This window comes from Silurus aristotelis, assembly GCF_946808225.1.
Source record: "Silurus aristotelis genome assembly, chromosome: 3".
Taxonomy (NCBI): Eukaryota; Metazoa; Chordata; class Actinopteri; order Siluriformes; family Siluridae; genus Silurus; species Silurus aristotelis.
The window spans coordinates 24,798,191-24,812,448 of record NC_139576.1 but is presented as its reverse complement, the minus strand read 5'-3'; the positions used below and the strand labels follow the sequence as shown (position 1 = coordinate 24,812,448).

The 14,258-nt window shown below is 35.3% G+C and overlaps 1 protein-coding gene across 6 annotated transcripts; it reads left to right on the top strand.

The window, feature by feature from the left end:
• Positions 1-239: 239 nt before the first annotated feature.
• plcd4b (phospholipase C, delta 4b) lies at positions 240-13,671 on the top strand. Of its 6 annotated transcripts, XM_083537527.1 has the most exons (18): positions 272-314; positions 508-578; positions 682-1,294; positions 3,614-3,653; positions 3,764-3,922; positions 4,675-4,903; positions 5,024-5,153; positions 5,660-5,891; positions 6,211-6,412; positions 8,089-8,233; positions 8,321-8,473; positions 10,082-10,216; positions 10,866-11,022; positions 11,337-11,453; positions 12,107-12,285; positions 12,387-12,519; positions 12,683-12,832; positions 12,918-13,671. In XM_083537527.1, exons 4-18 carry the CDS (start codon positions 3,632-3,634, stop codon positions 13,007-13,009), a joined length of 2,235 nt encoding a protein of 744 aa, XP_083393653.1. In that variant the 5' UTR covers positions 272-314; positions 508-578; positions 682-1,294; positions 3,614-3,631; the 3' UTR covers positions 13,010-13,671. The 6 variants fall into 6 exon arrangements, with proteins under 6 accessions (XP_083393656.1, XP_083393654.1, XP_083393655.1 ...); XM_083537530.1 differs by having other exon boundaries at positions 240-766; positions 1,277-1,294; XM_083537528.1 differs by having other exon boundaries at positions 240-766; positions 1,202-1,294.
• The last annotated feature ends 587 nt before the right edge of the window (positions 13,672-14,258 follow it).

Below are 14,258 nucleotides of genomic sequence, written 5' to 3'. Positions count from 1 at the left end.
TAAATCGTGGTACAGATTATTCCTTTTGTGTAATGCTGCCACAACAGCAGTGGGTGCTTGCTAAATTGTAAAGTTTCTTCTGTGACTAACTGGGTACATAGCTCTCACAGCTCTGGTGGTTGTTCATGTAGATAGTTGTGACGTTATGCGGCAAAAATATAGTCATGTGATGTGCCAGTACTGAATGTCACAGTGTCTAAAGCGTTTTCCAAGATACACCACCTGTTTCCTGTCTATTAAGAAATCCATGCTTCATCAGCTGATCAGATGTAGCACATTCAGCAGGGAGCATTTCAACAAAGACCTACAAATCTGTAAGTTTGTTATCGTCTAATGTAGGTTTTAGTAATGTTAACATTAATTCACTTTGGCTGTGTCTCTAAGAAGGTGACTGTAACAGCTCCAGCAAGTAATTTATTACTATATTCATGATTGACTAAAGGTTTTTTTTTTTTGTTTCTAATAAGTGATTTTACTTCTAATGTTTTGGATCCGGGATGGTTATAGAGGAAATGACCAAGTGAGAACAGAGCAGACATATAAAAGCATCGATGTTGCTTTTGTTTTGTTTCAACATGGTAATGGTTTTACAGACTTTTGGTCTGTAAATATAGATGAACTGAATAAAATGTGAGAGAATCTTTTGTTTCAAAACTGTATGCTGTACATGTTTGTTCCTAGCCATTGCTTATTCCTTTGTCCTACATTTCTGTGCACCCTACAAAGCCTTTACACTCAGTTGGTTGTCAAAAAGAGGACAGATACTGTACGTATTAGTTCTCCACCTGGTTAACTTCTATTTTTTTTTTTATATACAATGGATTGTATATTGCTTCTCCAGGGCCTGACTATAACTCAATACCCACTAGATGTCAGTGGAGTTATACACATCAATAAATGTAAACAATCAAAATTAAGCCGTGTTTAAAGGCTAATCGTAAGAACGAAAAGGTGGACATACTGTGATTTCAAATGATAGTAATCAGTAGTAATCAATAGGCATTTACAAGAGGAAAAGCTGCTGACTCAGAGATGAGTAAAAAAAGAAAATGGGAGTAGAAAAATGGGAGTGGTGAGGATGGAGTGTGAAGGAAAAGGAGGAGGGATGAAGGGAGACTGCAGAGAGAGGAAAGTGTCACTGAGCTCACTTAGCACTCTCAGCCTTCTGTATATGGGTGGGTGTGTGTGTGTGTTCACTCAGACAGAGTCTCCTTGTTTTTGTGTTTCTCCAACACAAATTTGACTTACTTTCCCCTTCCAACACAACTGAATCAAGAGGGTGCTGCCTGATTGGGTGAGTACATTGCTGTTTTTCTTTTTCCTTTAGCTGTTTGTATTTAACTTTTATTTATAAGCATACAAAAATCAGACATAGTTTGTGTCTTTGGAAAACACTTTGTGTTCAGAAAGAGTCAATTCTCCCTAAAATCAGATGGGATGCTGGTGAAGGTCACTAGGTGTACAGGGGAAGTCTACAAAGGTACATCGTGTAATGGCATGTTTCTATAAACATAGCACACTAGCATTCAACCTTAGTTTGGAATATTCAGGTCACACTGGAAACTTTGGGTTTTAAAGTAGTAAACTTATCTTTCTGTTTCAGAGGCATATTGAATGATTTGATCCTATGACTCTGCACTCTTATGCTTGATATGCTAGCTACACCACCAGACAAAGCTAAATATAACTTCCAGTCTTTATTACTCTGATAAATATTCAGGTCTTTTCCCAAGACAGAATGTTAATTTAAGTTATGAGATTATTTTGCAGTAAGTAGGATGAGTGCCAGTGAATGAAGCAAGACAAAATAATAGATCTTAGACTCATCCAAACGTTCCAGCACTATTTTAAATGTGCTTATGTATATTTTATTATTTTTTACTATTATATATGAATAAAAAACACAAGAAAATAATAAGATTGCATGGTAAATATATACCCTACTTTTAGCTATGAGTATACTGTTTGCACATTTTCTATGAAATCTTAGAAATTCTCATAGAAATGAAGGCTACTATCTTTGGGAGTCAGTGTAAAGTTGTTAAATACGAACAAACTATATATATATTAATATATATAGTTATATATGTGTGTGTGTGTGTGTGTGTGTGTGTGTGTGTGTGTGTGTATATATATATATATATATACACACACACACACACACACACACACACACACACACACACACACTATGTAAATCATCAGGAGAAACTGTACCTCTTCTAACTTTCATACAGATTACATAATCAGAGAATATTTGTTGTTCGATGACAATTATGTCTTTGAGGCAAGTAGTCACTGAGATTCAGGTTGTTATATTTATGTGCCTGTGAAGAGAGATGACAAAGACAGCAGACTGTGCACCCTGTGTCCTCTTTATTTTACAAAAGCACAGCGATTCGTTGTTATTATGAGTGTATACAGATAAAAGTAGACCCTTTACAGATTCGAATGATGTATTGCTCTTATCTGTACGATCAAAAAAGATAGATATAATTTCACAAAACGCACTGGTGTGGTTGTCGACCCTAGAGGGTTAATTTTGTGCATCATGGCGGTTTTTGGTGTTGATTTGAGACTTGCTGCATCAATAAAACAAATGTTTACTGATTAAAAATAAATTTTCAGTGGAGTTAATTAATTTTTTTTTATATCTGAGTAAAGAAAGGATGTCGTGAATAAACATGTTTCAGGTTGAATGTTTTGATTTTGCCTCTTTTATATATATATATATATATATTTTTTTTTTCTTTCATAAAAATAAATGCCTTTAAAAATAATTTGCGTTAACGCGTAATTAATTTTGACAGTCCTAATTAATATATAATACAAATCGAATTTCAAATTTTGTTACCTAATGAATGGATCCAGGCTGAACATCCATCCACTATATAGAACACAAGCAGAGAAAAGATGATGATCAGGTGATCAGGAATGTCTCTGTTCCCAGTCATATTTACATCGCTGACTCCCTCCACTTTAACCCCATACTTCTTGTTGCCCTCTGCCTTGCTCATTGTTTGCTTCATAAACTAGTCTATGTCTAAGGTGTATGAAAGCCAGTAAATGATACACAGTGGTAGACTGGAAAAGCCGTGCAATGACACAAACTATGTTGATGGGTTGAAAAGGACGTGCAGTGATGAAAAAAAAATATTGATTTAATATAGTCATCAAATAGATTTAAACTAAAGTAACAAGCCTATTTTAAAAATGTAAGAAGTAGAAAGTACAGATATTTGTAAAAATGTAAATGTAAGTCATGTAAAAAATAGTCTGAAAAATAAATAGTGAAGTAAAGTACTGATACCTGAAAAATCTACTTAAGTACAATAACAAAGTATTTGTTGTTCGTTACATCCCACCTCTGCAATATAAAAAAAATTTTAAGAATTGAAGAGGGGGTCTGAAAACTTTGCGAACATGAAAACATTTTGACATTAAATAAGTTATTCTTTAATCTTTAAAAATGGTTTGACAAGGCATATAAAGCATGAACTGAGATTTTGTGTTCTTTCACATGCAGTTATACTAATTAAGGTTTGCATTACCAACATGCTCCAGAATTTACATAATAAATGTGACTGATAATGATGATTGTTAATGCTCACAGATGCTTCATATTTGAGAAATGGAATGTCCAGAGAAAGACTGTAAGTTTGTCCCATTCATTATCTCTTTTTTAGTGTCACTGATCCAATTATATAGTAATCTAAAGGGCCAAATACGCTTTATGGCTGCATTTTATTCCGTAATCTTCCAGGGGTTCAAAATAATGTCAGTCTTGACATCATGAAAGCTGGAAGTGTCTTGAGAAAAGCAAAGTCTCGCATGTGGAAAGGACACCGCCACTACAAACTGCTGGATGATGGCAAGACTGTCATGTACAAATCCAGCTGGGCAATGAACTCTTATTCAACCTGTAAGTACTCACAAGACATGCCACATTTTCCTCAACAAAGGATAGTTATTATTAGAGTGCTGAAAACTATTATGGCATACTGCTAAATTCAAAGGATTTATGTAGATTACTGTTGGTATGCGTTACATATTATCAAAATAGAAATATACAGTTTAATTATTAAATAAGAGGTAAAAAGGGTGTTCATTTTATAATTACCAAAATGAATACTGTATAAATATTTACTGTTTAGTGCAAATTATGGCAATGCTGATTACATAACCATCAAAAGTGTTGGGGTTGTCTGGTTTATATGAACTGGTCTGGTGTGTTCATATGGTGCAAATGTAAATCATAGCATATCATTATAAATGGTTATAATAATGAGTGATGGGTAGATCCTTGTAGTAGAGACTTAAATTAATTTGACTTTTCAACTGTAGGAATAAATGTTGTAATGTTATTTAATTTATGTTTTTTTTTTATTGTGGGATCATTTTTAAATCATCAATGGATTAAACAGTGGCAAACGCATTTGTATAAAGACAAATATCAGACTATATGTTAACTTCATCAGTACCTAAAGTTCACTGTTTGTTAATGTTAGCCAGTTAGCATATGACTTGACTTGGGAAGGTGGGTGTGTGGTTAAGAATAATAATATAATTATAATCTTATTATAATAGTAATTTTATTAATCTGGAAATAATCTGAATCTGCTCAGTTTACCTTAATCAGACAAATGAGTAAATCTAAAGGTGTTATCCCCCTAGTCTCTGTAGGTGATGTGGAGGCAGTCCGAGAGGGCCATCAGTCTGAAGTGTTCCTCAATATGCCAGATGAATTCCCCCCAGAATGTTGCTTCACGCTGGTGTTTCGTGGCCGCCGTGCGAACCTGGACCTTGTGGCCTCATCAGATGAGGAGGCTCAAGCTTGGATTCAGGGAATACGGATGCTCATAGAGAACCTGCAAACCATGGATGAGTGTGAAAAATTTGACCAGTATCCTTTTTTATGTACAGCCGATACTCATCACTTTTTAATATATTCAGCCGAGGAATGGCCATTTTGAATAAACACTTGTCAAAAATGTTGTGTTCCTTGAGCAATCTCTCCACTCAGATGGGTCTCTGATTTGTTTATGACAGCGGACAGAAACAAAGATGGAAGGATAAGTTTTAAAGAGGTTAAAAAGCTGCTGAAGCTTATGAACATAGACATGAATGAGCTCCATGCAAATGCTCTTTTCACGGTAAAGAGATATGTCATATTTAAAACTTGTTTCTATTTGATTAAACACATGAAAAAAATATTCTCCTGTATCATGTGAATATATTTCTGATTACTGAGACATGAATACAAAGCTGCTGAATTTGTGATTCTGGTGGTTTTCTATTAAAGCAGCCCAGACAATAGTGCCCTCTGTCTTTTAACTAAAAGTTTAAGATGGGTGCAGATAAACATAATCTTTTAAAGACTCTAAATACAGTATGTGTACATGTACACTTTCTCTGTGAGTAGATGTGCATTTTCTTAATAAAATGAGAAGCTGCATTTTCTCTTCACAAGAAAAAAAAGAAAGAGACGTGTGAGAAAAGTATATAGCTTGTTTCATGGACATTACTGAAGATTAAATGTAAATAAATTAAATGTATGACCTTGTTGTGTTGGGCTCCATCATATCAATCTGTCATATATAATTGTCCTAACAGAGTTTTCCATATTTGTGTTTTTTTTCCCATACTCATTTTGGTATAGATGGCTGATCTAAACCAGACAGGCATGCTGGATGCAGAGGAATTTGTCCACTTCTATAAGATGCTTACACAGAGGAATGAAATTCTAGAGTTATTCCAGGAATACTCCAGTAATGGACAGGCACTTTCACACTGTGACCTAGAGGAGTTCCTTAGAGAGGAGCAGCTGGAAGGCGAGAGGAGTTATGAACATGCACGTGAGCTGATACAGCAATATGAACCTTCAGATACAGGTAACGAGAAACCAAAATAATTTTAACTTCAACCTGCATTAATTGCTATAGTGATGTAAATGAAAGTTAATGACTGAATTAGTGAAAAAAAAATATTGCAAAAAACAGCTAGAAACTACATAGCATGAGCACATTTCATAACTGTTGAAGTGTGTATATTTCATAAATCATAATGCTATGCACTTCCTGATGTGAGAATAAACAGCAGCAATTTTTTCTCTTCCATCAAGCCAGAACGCATAATAATGTATTTAGCTGAAGTGCTTTATCAATTTTACTGAACCTATCATGAAAGTCTATTCACTGTTTTTCTGAACAGCTAAAACTCATAATGTCATGTCAGTTGATGGATTTCTGATGTACCTAACCTCTGCTGAAGGCTCCATCTTCAAACCAGAAAACCAGAATCTTTATCAGGATATGACACAGCCTCTCAATCATTACTTCATCTCCTCCTCCCACAACACATACCTTTTAGAAGACCAGCTGAAAGGACGAAGCAGTGTGGAAGCATACATCAAGTAAAGACGCACCTTTCCTTTTGCATGTTCATGTTTACATTTTTTGTTTATGCTTTAGGAAGAAGCAGGTTTGGGCAAAAATAAAAATAAAATACCAAATCCCTTAACTTAAAGTATGTCAAAATAAACTATGAAATACAGCAGTTACACCATGTACCAAATTAAACAGTATTTTGGTATTTCAAAAATACTTGCAAACCTTTCATCAGTTGGTCTATTTGATTTGTCCCTTCACCATTACACTGATTTAGTTGAAGTAAACAATGTTGGAGAGCAATAGCTTTTCTCTGGCCGAGTCATGCAATAAATCTGACATATGCAATCATTTAACAGATCATAATTCACATACATTTCCCTGTGATCTCCCAGATGAAGGTTAATTTTAAAGTAGCCAACAGTTTAATGTTTAACAGTTTGCAAATAATTGTATCCTAATTTTTTTCCTCGTTGTTTGGTAACAAAGGACCAACTTTGCATCAGCAACACTGACAATGACAAATAATTCAATTACAAGTCATTCATAAGAAGACAACTGATGGCCCCCATATTCATAGCAACTAGTTTGTAACTAATTAATTATTTGACTGTTAATTATAAACATACTAATATATTATGTATCAGACAGTCATTCATGCAATGGTATGCAAAATCATTAACCTACTAAGCGTCTACTTTAATTAGGGTACAATATCCGGCAATCAAATATTTATTTATCAAACACCGGACACCTATTTGGAAGTTAAAAACAAATGTACCTTTTCTGTTCTGACCTCAACAAGTCTGGAAAACTAAAGGGTAGGCACCAATCAGAGGCCACATTTTATGATGTCATCATATAGACTTCTAACAAAGTATTTTTTTTATATTATTTTAAAACTACAAAAATACAAAACACTAAAGTATTTTGATACCAAATATGAAGCCATTTTCATCAACGCTATCGAATACAAATGAGAAAAATATTATTTTATATTTGAAATATGTATTTGAAATACTTATATCATAAATACTGTCCATCCCTTGGAAGGAGTGTATTAATGCTTAGTGTTAAATTAATGGCTAAAATATAAAAAGAAAATTACATTCTATACAGTCACCTGTATCCCTGCGCATTTTAGCAATTTTACAATTAGCCAATTATGTGGCAGCAGTGGAATAATTAAAATAATAAAGATATAGGTCAAGAGCTCCAGTTAATTCTCTCATTAAACATCAGGCATTTTGACAATAGCTAGAGTGAGCACACTGTTGCCGAAACTGGACTGTTGAAGACTTGAAACATGCGCCAATGTTTCACCCCAAATGAGTGGTTGTATCCTTCCTGTCAGCTTGTACTAGTCTGCCCATTCTCCTTTAACCTCTCTTATCAGCAATGTGTTTCTGCCCACAAAACAGCCAGTCATTAGTTTATTTTTTTTTTACCATTCTGTGTAAACTCTAGAGGTTGTTGTGTATAAAAATCCCAGCTGTCTCTGAAATTCTCCAACCAACCCACCTAGTTACTGTATCTACATGACTGCATGCATTATGCTATAGCCATATGGTCAGCTAATTGCATGAATGAGCAGGTGTAGGTCTTCCTGTTATAATACCCAATGTGTGTATCCCAACATTTTTTATTAAACTCATCCAAAGATCCCAGTCCTGTTTTGAAAGAGCTGGTTCTCTTGATATAGGGCTTTGAAACGAGGCTGTCGCTGTGTGGAGGTGGACTGCTGGGATGGCTCAAATGGAGAACCCATTGTTTATCATGGACACACTTTCACATCCAAGATTTTGTTTAAAGATGTCATCTCCACAGTGTCAAAATATGCCTTTGAGGTGATTTGGGAATTTAGTCAAAGCAAGACTATCCTCCAGTACATGTGCAAACTAGATTAATGAGGATTTTTTTTTATTCACCATTAGGCATCGGAATACCCACTTATTTTGTCAATTGAAAATCACTGCAGCATTGAGCAACAGACAGTCATGGCTGAGCTTCTGAAGAATATCCTTGGGGACATGCTGCTGAAGACTACATTCAATGGAAAGGTGCCCAGTGTGCTGCCATCACCAGAGGTGAGCTGGAGTTCACCATCTTTTGTTACCCAGGGGTGTTTTTTTTTTTTTTACATGATAATTTAAGCATTAGAGCAGGGGTGTCAAACTCAATTGCACAGGGGGCCGAACAGGATAAACATTTATTGAACACACTAAAACTAAATGTTCTTTTAACATAAATATGAATAAAAATGATGAATATTATTCCAGAATAAATCAACTTAAACTTCAAATAACCATAAAAATATATATCCTGTCAAAATTACATGCTGCACAAGAACCCTAAAAATATAAATAAAAATTGTGCTTTTAAATAAACGTTAAAATAACCACAAATCAAAACAATCAGATTTCTTTGCTCTTATGCCGTAAAAAAAATATATAAACTTAAACTTTAAATAACTTATATATAAAATTTTTCTCTCTATTAAAAAAAATCTCCTGTCAAACACAAGACGTCGCACACCTTCATCATGCAGCTCTTCAGAAACTCTTCCTCAGTAAATAACTAGCTGATTTCTCCTCTGCCACAATAAAACTTTCTTTCACAGCAGCTTCACTTTGTGATTTTGCTCTGGTAAAAAAACGTCTGCTGAAATGTCAGATTCTTCTTTATCTCTTCTACTTTCTGTATCTTTCGCTCTGCATTTAGGTTTTTCAGTTTATCCTGATGTTTTGTCTCGTAGTGCTGTCTTAGATTCTTCTTCTTCTTTCGGCGTCTCCATACCCCCCTGTCCTCTACATCTGCCCCTTTCAATCCAACCACCTGCATGTCTTCCCTCACCACATCCATAAACCTTCTCCTTGGTCTTCCTCTTTTCCTCCTTTCTGGTGGCTCTATCCACAGCATTCTCCTACTGATATACCCCATGTCCCTCCTCTGCACATGTCCAAACCATCTCAATAACGCCTCCCTCATCTTGTTTTCAAATCATTCTACATGCACTGTCCCTCTAATAAACTCATTTCTAATCCTGTCCTGAACTGAGGGGCTTCGCAATAACTTTACCATAGGGTTGTATTTATCAACAGAAGCTTGACTTGATTGATGCTGGAATGTTCCCAGGTAGTCTAGCGTTCGGCAAGGCAGCTGAAGCGTTGCATGATGGGATCTGTTCATATCGCCGGGCCATTAATAACAATAATAATAGATCTATATAAAATGATCTTGCGGGCCGGATATATGTCAGGAGTGATGCACTGATTTGATAATAAATAATCGGTCATTTGGGGTTCATGTGGTATAATTTCTGCTATGCATTTGTGTTATATTAACTAAGATGAAACAGATAAAATCAACACAAAGTATGAATTGAAATGAAAATGTTTTAAAGTTGTTGCAAACACATCTATGAAGTGCTGGAAACCATGACAGCAGAAATTTGCAGAGAGTACAACATTAGTATTGGGTATCAGCTGATCACTGGGGTTTTGTATTGAAAATGGAAAAAGTATCATGTTCTAATGTTTTAATGTACCATAATGGATTTCTACAACATTAACAATTTACAGACTTTGATTTAGAAAGCAGATACACCTATGAGAAGCCTGGCACAGAACCTTTCCGGTCACACCTCTTAAATAAATAATTATGTGTTTTAAAAATGTCCTTCACAATGTTTTTAGGAACTTAAGGGGAAAATCATGTTGAAAGGAAAAAAGATTGGGGAATTGGCAGAGTGCTCAGATGTTGACAATCAAGAAAGCAGTGACATGAGCGATGATGATAAGGCTGTGGACAAGGACAATCAGACCACAGAGGTTGGTTTGTTCACACTTTATTAGATTATTACGGTAAATCTTATATATACCAAAGAATAATAAGGTTATGGTTGTGTATTTTCCTTATCTCTCTGCACACATCCACACTGGCTTCATGTTTAGAAATTATTTTTTTTTTTTATCAGTTCAGCATGTATGGACTAGAAAGCAAGATAAATATTTAGGTGCTCAATAGCGCAGATTGCGGATGCACCTATAAATGATTGTACAATGAAATTTTCATATACCTAATAGCTATTAGATCCGGGTTATAGCCTGTGTAACGTTTTGCATGTGCACCACATATCTTTCATCCTCCCAAAAACTTGGCAGCTGATGTTTTTTCTATATTGATCCAAGGCATGAAAGAGGTGTTTATACTGCCAGTAATGGACTATTGTTCTTAGAGCAGTCCTCAGTTCAACCATGTCTATGAGGATAAAGCGGTTAAAGATGAAAAGATATACCAACCACAAGATCATTGTTTGGAGAATCTCTCTCTCTCTCTCTCTCTCTCTCTCTCTCTCTCTCTCTCTCTCTCTCTCTCTCTCTCATGATTTAAACTCACAACCATATGCTCACTAGGACAGAACTTTAGCTACTGAGAAACCATTGATGATAAATGTGAAAAATGTTGTGTGTTGTTCAGAAATCAAAGGAGAATCTATCTAAGGAGCTTTCAGACCTTGTCATATACTGCAAGAATGTTCATTTCAACAGCTTTGAGCATTCACGGGTCCACAGCAAGCCTTATGAGATGTCGTCCTTCTCTGAGTCCAAGGCACGCAAACTTATCAAAGAAGCTGGTAAGCTCGTTAAAAAAAAACATGAAATTGGTCAGTGTTCTTTTAGCAATTTGTGCATAAAATATATTTTTATGATAAATATGTAAATAAAGTGATAGAATATTAAATTGGTTTTAGACCAGATGATTTTTTTTTTTGCTATGGAATGTAATTCCAGCTTTGAACTCATATTTTGTAGTAATCTCAGAATTTTTGTCCTTTCCTTTTCCCTTTTGTAAAATAATGCCATAATCTGACAGTCAATATCTGTAAAAAATAATTCGAATTTTTCAAAGATAACAAATAGTCATGATAATTTCTGTCTCTTGCAACAGGGGCTGACTTCATTCAGCATAACATAAGGCATTTAAGCAGAGTGTATCCTAGTGGCCTGAGGACAGACTCTTCAAATTACTGTCCCCATGACATGTGGAACGCGGGATGCCAAATTGGTATGACCTCGTTCTGTTGTTCTGTTCAATAACACAGCCAGCTAAAATAAACAAGAAAACAGGGTGTGCTGTTATAGAAAAATAAAACCACTGACAGTGTGGTGTGGAGAGGTTTATTGTTTCCAATAACAGCATATCCTGACAAGTGTTTTTCTTGTTATACTACTGCTGTTTGGCATCACTAACAATATTTTATTCTCTAAGGAAAAAAATTACATTCTTAATGTTTATGGTTACTTTAAATGATATAGAATGTTTGAAAAATAACTTTATAACATGTACAGTATGAACAGTTTGTGCCAGGACAACCTATCTTCTTCCCTCTTGAATTTAATAACATTACATTTAACTTGTCGTATTACCTCCATCCTAGACCTTCTTATGTTGGAAAATATAGTGGAACAGCTTTGTTACAAAACACTGACACTGAAGACTCCTTCCAATATACTAAATATCAACATTCACTGATGTTTCTGTTTGTTTTTGTGAAGTGTCCATTATACAATTACTTGTAAAAGTTGTAATTACGCTCTTCTGAGGTAAACTAAAACAAAGTAATGTAATTGCTTAGATAATTCTAGTGGTCAGCAGTGAATTTTACACATATATAAGCAATACATTCTGCATTAAACTGTAAAGTGTCTAATCCACAGTGGCCTTGAATGTCCAGACAGCAGGACTGGAGATGGATCTTAATGACGGGCTCTTCATTCAGAATAACCGCTGTGGATATGTTTTGAAACCCGAGATCTTGCGCAAGAGTGAACAGTGTTTCGATCCAGAGATTCCCACCGACCGGAACGATTACTGTCCTCTCAGCTTCACTATCCAGGCATCAAACCATCTACTCATTTGTTAAATCCTGAGCTTAATTTGAAAATGTTATTGACTAGAAATGTTAAGTATGAGGAAAAATCTTTGCTTTGTTTTTAGATAATAAGTGGCCAACAGCTCCCGAAAGTAAGCAAAAAAGATTGGTCCATCGTAGACCCATTGGTAAGGGTGGAGATCTATGGTGTATCTCTCGACCAGACACAGCAAGAGACCAAACACATTGAGAACAACGGTAAGGGTAAAATGTAATGTCATGCCCAAACAACTGTGAATTCACTGCATAAAGCATAAATTAGCTTTGTTTTGTTATTGGTTGGAAATTGCAATTCGGTTAACTTCTTGATTGGTTTTGACTCTCTGAGTTCGATAAACTCCTGAGTCTCTCATGTGCACAGGATTCAACCCATACTGGAATGAAACATTACAGTTTTCGATACATACGCCTGAGCTGGCATTAGTCCGCTATGTTGTGGAAGACTATGACAAGACGTCCAGGAATGATTTTATAGGGCAATACACAATCCCATTCTCCTGCATTCAATCTGGTGAGATTAATTCCACAAAATAAAAAGGTGCTAAATGTACTACGGATGATTAAATAATAAATTAACCGTCTTATTTCATTTTCAGGGTATCGTCATATCCATCTTTTATCAAAAGATGGCACTAGCCTTTGTCCATCATCTTTGTTTGTGCATATTAAAATTAAAAAGGCTTCTTAGACTGTTTTTCAGGAACATAGCATGAAAAGAGGCATTGTGGCGATGCACTTGGAAATGCCACCACCCTCCAGAAAGCTGCCTTTAGTAATCTGTGCTGTTGCATGTGAACACATCACATTTTATACACTGTAGTGCAATCGCATTTTTGCAATTTGTAGCATAAAATAATGAAAAAAAAAAAGGCGGCTTTGTATTTAGCCGTCAAACTTTATGAAATCTTTTTGAGGTAAAGATTAAAATATGCAGTGTATGAACACAATATTCACCTGTTATATTGAGGGCGGTATTTTGCAGACATGGTTGTATTGTTCAACTTGTTCCTTTTGAGGGAACAGTCACTGCAAATCAATACAACATTCTTCTAGTGTCATCACCTAGGTGAAAAATGTCTATTATGAATCTATAATTATCATTTCCAAGATGACCCCATCCCAAGACAAAAAATCTTACTGAATGGTGTTGAGGATGTAAATCATATGCTATGTCTTCCACATTTACCAGATCTCAAAGCAAAACTATGGGTGATTATTGAACGGGAGTATTTTGAACAGCGTTCATTTTGATCAGTTCAGTTTTAAACTTGTAGAATCAATGATAGTGTGCACTGATGCTATTCTGAATGATTATAATGGCCATCAACTTAATAAGAGACTTTATGTTGATGTGAGTGAGTGAGTGAGTGAGTGAGTGAGTGAGTCTGTCTGTCTGTCTGTCTGTCTGTCTGTCTGTCTGTCTGTCTGTCTGTCTGTCTGTCTGTCTGTCTGTCTATCTATCTATCTATCTATCTATCTATCTATCTATCTATCTATCTATCTATCTATCTATCTATCTATCTATCTATCTATCTGCCTGCTTGACCAATAACGTTATTCTATCAAGTATTAAAAGTATAACGCAAATTTTAGGGGAAAAAAATTCAAATATGAAATCATTTTGTATGAATTAATACTCTGTTCCTCTCATGCACTGCAGCATTTAAGAAATAAAAGGTTTAAATATACAGTACTTTATGGTATTATTGAAGGAAAAGGGGGAGAAGAAGCCAGAGAGAGAAACGTGTAAGAAAAGGGTGGATGGTGCCTCAAAGTCTTACATCTCGACTGAGATAAAGGCAGAGGAACAACTCGCTCTAGAGATCCGATTACATTCCTCCAGGCAGAAATTGAGAGACAAAAACAATAAAGTAGACCTCAAAAACTTGGGATGGGTTCGTAATATTAGCCCTTCTCAAGGTTTTCACTCCTTTTCA

Excerpts from the sequence above, each read along its gene's own strand:
- plcd4b (XM_083537530.1), top strand. The coding sequence starts at position 3,632 with ATGGAATGTCCAGAGAAAGACT. Across the intron at positions 8,474-10,081 it reads GTGTGCTGCCATCACCAGAG|GAACTTAAGGGGAAAATCAT; the intron begins GTGAGCTGGAGT and ends CAATGTTTTTAG. Across the intron at positions 11,023-11,336 it reads CAAACTTATCAAAGAAGCTG|GGGCTGACTTCATTCAGCAT; the intron begins GTAAGCTCGTTA and ends CTCTTGCAACAG.